This window comes from Nuphar pumila, chromosome 10, assembly GCF_984573655.1.
Source record: "Nuphar pumila chromosome 10, dmNupPumi1.hap1.1, whole genome shotgun sequence".
NCBI classification, from domain to species: Eukaryota; Viridiplantae; Streptophyta; class Magnoliopsida; order Nymphaeales; family Nymphaeaceae; genus Nuphar; species Nuphar pumila.
Genome location: NC_143258.1, coordinates 38121946 through 38128274, shown reverse-complemented (window position 1 = coordinate 38128274; position 6329 = coordinate 38121946). Strand labels below are relative to the sequence as shown.

Sequence of the window (6329 nt, the reverse complement as noted above, 5' to 3'; positions counted from 1 at the left end):
AATACAACAACAACTACGCCTTCATCCCAAAACAATTGGGGTGGGCAATATGAACCAACAAGGAAAATCATTCTGTGTCTTCCACTTGAATCCTTCTCCTCCAATCATTTCTATCCAATGCTCCTCGGTGAGGGGTTCAAAGCATTCATATCCTTTCCTTATCATCTCCATCCAGACCGACGCCATCTGGGTAATACCAGACCGAGTCGGGTCAGGTATGATGAGGAGAAGAAATCTCCTCTCTGTCTGGGTTGGGTGATTTACACGTAGACCGACTCGGTCTGGTACCGAGTCGGGTCTGGTATGAGGGGGAGGGGTCTCTGTCTCATTTCCTTATGATGAAAATAATTTAAAGGGGCTCCTGCAGCGATCTATTCATCCATATTGTTTATGGGGAACCCGCAGCAAAATCGTAGTAGGAAGGCCACAAGACAGAAATGCCTAGCCTCACAAAAACATTGTTTACCACTTCGGAGTGTGCCAAAGGACATTGACGATAATCACCCCAGCTCAGATATTCATAAGATGGCACCTAAAACCAGATGCCACACCAGTAGAAACTCCCACACGTTGCCAAACCACCATACTTGCTGTTTCATCTCATTCCTTGGGCATGCTTTCCAAATTCATTGAAAAATTCAATTTTCACAAAGTAGTTCCGCTGATCACAAATTTAAAATTGAAATTCAGCAAGGTGAATACGAGTACAAATATAAAGGTCATAGTTGAATATGCTGCATCAACAATTCATTACTCTACCATAAGTGCTAAAGAAGTCAGCTCTCACTAGTGTCTAGAGCTCAATGCAGCCAGTCGCTGCGGTGCCCAACTAATTATGCAAGTTAATGCAGTAATAGAATCATCACAAAAAAAAAGGTAATTGTTGAACATTACCACGAAAAAAATAGGCGCAATGATCATTAAATAAAGATCAAAAAGCATTTTAGTACAAAGACAAGTGCCATGATTTACTGGAGGTATAACGTGAAAAGAATACCAAACATTCTTTTATATTACTGGAGGTATAACGTTTGCAGCTGGTGCCAAGTTTCGGTCTCAAAGAGTAGGCAATGAATAGGAGTGCCAGTCAGCCAATAGAAGTACTAGCACAGAATGCATGTCAATATAACTGTGTCACCATTAAATATTGCCAAAGGAAGCTAGACTCCAAAGCTGACTTTCAAGACTACAGAGAGAGAGAGAGAGAGAGAGAGAGAGAGAGAGAGAGAGAGTACACTTGCCTATGTGTGTAAGAAACCATAATTTACCAAGCAAATTGTTCTCAAAGAGTGAGAAACAGTAGAAAGGATAGTGTAGTTAGTTACATGGGTGACTCCTCTCCCCTTCCTCTCTTCAATATTGAACTTAATACCTGTTTAGAGATATAAGTCTCCAGCTCCACAGAAACCTCCGTGAGCTTCAAGTCAAAGTTACTCTTGTAAACTTGCGGGGAGTCCAAGGGACTTTGCCGGCGAGACACCAGAAGTGAACTTGGACTGCTGGAAAACACAGTTGGAGAACTTGGAAACCGCCTTCTTGGACTTGATCTTACTGGTGAACTCGGCAACCAAACTCTGGTAATGACCGGGTCAGTTGCAGGACAGGCCTTCCTTTCTTGGTTCATCAATGGCCCGCTCTTTTGCTCCAAGGGAAGTGGTTTTAACGATGCTGGTCTATCTAACTCGTATCCTTTTCCCATCTCAGGATAGACTGGCATTTGTTTACTAATTCTTTCTTGGGCCTTCTCAGCTGCCATTAAGGCCTTTTCTTTGCTCATCTTTATCAGTTTCCATGGATCAATTGTCACTCTGAAATTGGTTTTCGGGCTTGGGTTATCCATTCCTTTGTTTACTTTTGTTGACATTCTGTTGCTCTGTGATTGCATTGAAATGAAATTATCAGTTGACAACTATAAAAATAAGAAAACCCAGTAAACTGTGAGATCATATTTGAAACATACAGAGCTTGTGGTACATCCTCTGCACATGAACCTTGAAGCAAAGCTAGTTTTCTCAGGAATATTGAGATCGATACTCTCATCAGATGAAAAATCTGAATCATCGGATATGTCAATCCTTTCACTTTCCTCCTTCATTGCCAGAATGTAATCATATGTTCTTATTCCCTGCATTCGGAATGGAAACATGCCAGAGAAAAAAGGCAATCATTCAATGGGTTTTAAGACAACTCAAGACACCATATCCATAGAAAAAGTAATTAATCCACCCATCACCATGATAATAGCGAAAGAGGGTTTAGCTACAAAAAATCATGTGAATCAAGGACAGTAATTTGTGTTACTTGTTACTCCAGGTTGAACAAACATTTCTGACAAGAATGCTTTAAAATAACAAACTTATCTAACATTACATTCATCAATTCTAGCATGGCAAACCTATTCTTCGGTGATTTTTATCAAGCACTGGAATCAATTCTTTAAGGAATTACAGGATGACTATCAATGATAATTTCACCCTCAGCCCACTGATCAAAATTGTACCTTTCGAATAAGAACCACATGAAAGAAGAAGAGCTGCCCCAGTGCTACAGAACTGTATGCTGCAATTACAGTTAAGCAGGCCTGCATGAAGGAGTTAATGTGTGTTCATTAACTCTTCAGTATAACAAATCTGTTGAATCAACTGGTGTCATTCATTTGACCAAGAATATCTAAATTTATCAGAGGAATATTTGCATACAGAAATGGTTGCAATGACCCAAATTGGAAATTTGGTATGAAGTCTCAGTGCCAAATCCTGCATAGTGCCCTTTCTGTCTGCAAAACAACGAATAAATACCACAATCCCTACACCTCCTTCAATTGCTAGCTGTAAAATGTAGAAGTTACAGGCTCAAAATCAGTTAAAGAAAGCAGCTATGCACTATGCAGGCTAGTAAAAAATGTGGGTGGTAGGAGCACCGACCATTAATAGAACAAATACCATTAGGAGGATGAAGGTGGTGTAGTTCCTCTTTCCAATACAGTTGTTCAGCCACTGCAATTAGCTAATCAATTATTGTCAATATATAAGCATTTGACTGATTCAAGAACTAGCAGAAAAGGAGAACAGTTAATTTGAAATTTGGTTTGATTTCTAACCCTGCAATGGTGATCAAATCCATCGACACAACGATCACAACTCCTGCAATGCTTGCTGTGTTTTTTAACCTGCAATTTTCAATTTAGAAATCATTATATCTTCCCAATATCTTTGGACAATCTTATCAAACATATTTTCTAGAGAGAGTTTAGCAATATATTGTTGAGATGCCAAAATAAATATACATGATTTCTTTTGACGGAGTCAAAGCTGCTCAAATCATGTAAGTATTCCTTTTCTTCTCTTAACAATGGCCTCAAAGGGTAAAAAATAATATTTTCATGTTTCAATAAGAGGCATGATTGGAAGGTTATCTGGGAGAAAAAATCAAATGTTCACAGTGAAAGGGCATCTTTCTTGCTTACAAAAAAAAAAAAGTTTTTGCTATTCATCAAAAACTGAAACCTTGGCAAGTTTCAGTAACTTCTTAGGGTTCAACTAATTTCTCCAGTTGCAAACTAGATATTTTGCTTACTTCCTACCAGAATAATGTTGGTAAAAATTGGCTAAGATTATTCAGTTTGCCATCTATCCTATTCACAGTCTGGGATACTTTCCTCTTGCCTCCTTAAGATTGCTCCATATGTGGTTTTTAATAAATTCCACAATCCTAACTTGCATTACATTTGCACCATTGAATCTAGCAGAACTGATGAGTTTGGAATAATACGGAGGAACTAGTGTTTTACATAAAGAAACCATCCGATCCCAAAACAAATATAAAAATCCTATCTTAGAAACAAAACAGAATTTATAGGATAACTTGTCTGCTAGTAACATAACACACATGCTTGCTCTTACCTCGAAGTCGCAGAAGGAGCAGTAAGAGATGTCTTCATATTTCAGATCGGGCGAAATTGCATCGTCCTTGTCAACGAGTGGAAATGGCAATAACGGCTCTATCTGGACAGAAGATGTCCATGTATCCATGTATTTTCTCTTTATACAGCCCCTCAAGATCTTCCTCTCCACCCTCCTAACGAACCTCAATACGATCTGAACCAGCAGATATCTATAATTCAGCTTCGAAAATGCATGATTCTTCGGCCGCATTCTCTTCCGATGAGTCTGGTCGGACGGATCGATCGCCGTACACCTTATGTAGAACACCATTACCGAAAACGCCTGTCGATAAAAGAAACCGGCGATTCAGTACCCGAATAAAAATGGGTAGCTCAGATTGAAAGAAAAGGACATAATCTGGGAGTCATACAAAAGAATGGCGTAGTTGGCACATACCGCGAAGGAGAAGAGGGTAATGACAGTGTTTACGGCTACCCTGTTTCCGACGAAGAGGCCTAAGAAGGTGTAGAAGGAAACTACCAGAAAACTGTAAATTGCAAAGGCCACTGTCTGAAAAACAAACAGAAAAAAAGGGATTATCAGAGTTGGGTGTTTTTAGATTTGGCAGTAAGCGGAGGAACAGAAAGAGTTTGACCTGAAGTGGGTGAAGAGGGAGCTGCCATCCGTGCCGTCTCATGGTTGTGAGGGGATTCTTCTGAGGGGTTGGGGTTGGAGGGTAGTGTGCCTCAGAAACCCATCAGGAGCTGCGCGCAGGGGTCGTTAGGTGGGTCATTATCTGCGCCTGTTTCTCGGGATCGAGGTTTCTTCGTTGAGGAACGGCTACCTACATTAGCTCTTGGGCGGATGTGGGCAAGCTCCAACGGTCAGATTTCTGTTTTGAATTTTGAACTTGGTGGTGGTTAAGATAGTATTCGTATTTTAACTTCTAAGATAGGGGTTCAAACGGATCGAACATTATCGGGCATTCGATCTGAATCCCGTAAATTATTTTCGGACCAGGATCTTTAATACAAGTCGCAAATGTGCATTGGGATCCGATATGGAATTGCTTACTTGGATTATTTTTTGATCCTGGTAAGTCTAATTTGTTGAATTTAATTTGGATTCTGATCAAAATCTGGTCTGATTATATTTTTCACATGTAAAATGCTTCTTTTTAGCCTTTTCTTACTGGATGCATCTAGGGGTGGCAATCGGGTCGGGTTGGCGGGTCGGGTTGGCGGGTTGGCGTGTCAGCATACCTCAACCCGAACCCGACCCGTTTATTAAACGGGTCGGCTGTGGCAAACACGAACCCGACCCGTTTAATAAACGGGTAACCCGACACGACCCGCCAACCCATTTAATAAATGGGTTGGGTCGGGTAAACGGGTTTTCAGGTTCGCGGGTCAGGTTGGCGGGTCGGGTTGGCGGGTTGACGGATCGGGTTGGCAGGTATGCAGGTTGGCGGGTCGGGTTGGCGGGTTGACGGGTCGGGCAGACGGGTTGGCGGGTCGGGTTGGCGGGTTGACCCACCCGCCTAACCCGTTTATTAAACGGGTCAGCCGGGTTGGCGGGTTGGCATACCCCCAACCCGAACCCGACCTGTTTAATAAACGGGTTACACGGGTCGACCCGTTTATTAAACGGGTTGGCTTAAGCCCAACCTGAACCCGCCTAAGAGGCGGGTTGGCGGGTCGTGTCAGAAATTGCCACCCCTAGATGCATCTTTACCACATGTATTTGGGATCTGGATTCAACCCTACCTGATCGGATATGATTCAGATCCATATTCGGATTCAAATATAATTTTCGTATTTCAGCTTTAAATACAAAAATTAATTGTATCGCGGCCTCCACCTAAACGGTGGATGGTCATGAAGTAGAAACTATGTATTGAAAAATTAATCCCAATCAAAATTTTTTGGTATTTTTTTTCAAAATTTTGACTGTATAGATGCATTTGATTTACTATAAATCAATACTTGGATCATGAATTTTAGAAAGAAAAAATGGTATTTGGAGCCTTCAAAATTTATAAAAATTGTACACCATTGATTTTGAAACATATAAAAACCTATCCATGCATCATAATTAAATGCTCCAAGAACTGATTCCTATAAAAACATGCATATAGATCACATCTGTACGGTCAAAATTTTGAAAAAAATACAAAAATCCAATAAAACGTCTATTGAAAAGGTTTGGGAGGGCTTCTCATTGAGAAGGTTTTCATTTCCCTATATATATATATATATATATATATATATATATATATGGGTAAATATTGGCTACTAATGATAATTAAAAATCACTTTTTAATTAAAAAATTATTATTTTTTGTAAATCAAATGTTGCTGATGTGATCTACAAGGTTGTTTAGTAGAAAACTTGTTTTGAATCACATGACTAACAACAACAACAACAACTACTACTACTACTACT

General features: G+C 40.1%; 1 protein-coding gene across 1 annotated transcript; it reads right to left on the bottom strand.

Moving 5' to 3' along the window:
- Positions 1-1321: 1321 nt before the first annotated feature.
- LOC149826687 (DHHC-type zinc finger family protein) lies at positions 1322-4581 on the bottom strand. Its single transcript, XM_090018363.1, has 9 exons — positions 4540-4581; positions 4341-4454; positions 3903-4226; positions 3101-3169; positions 2925-2996; positions 2700-2828; positions 2501-2581; positions 1961-2125; positions 1322-1873 (listed from the first exon to the last, which is right to left on the bottom strand). The coding sequence occupies exons 1-9, from the start codon at positions 4579-4581 to the stop codon at positions 1322-1324; spliced, it is 1548 nt and encodes a 515-aa protein (XP_089874489.1).
- Positions 4582-6329: the final 1748 nt, after the last annotated feature.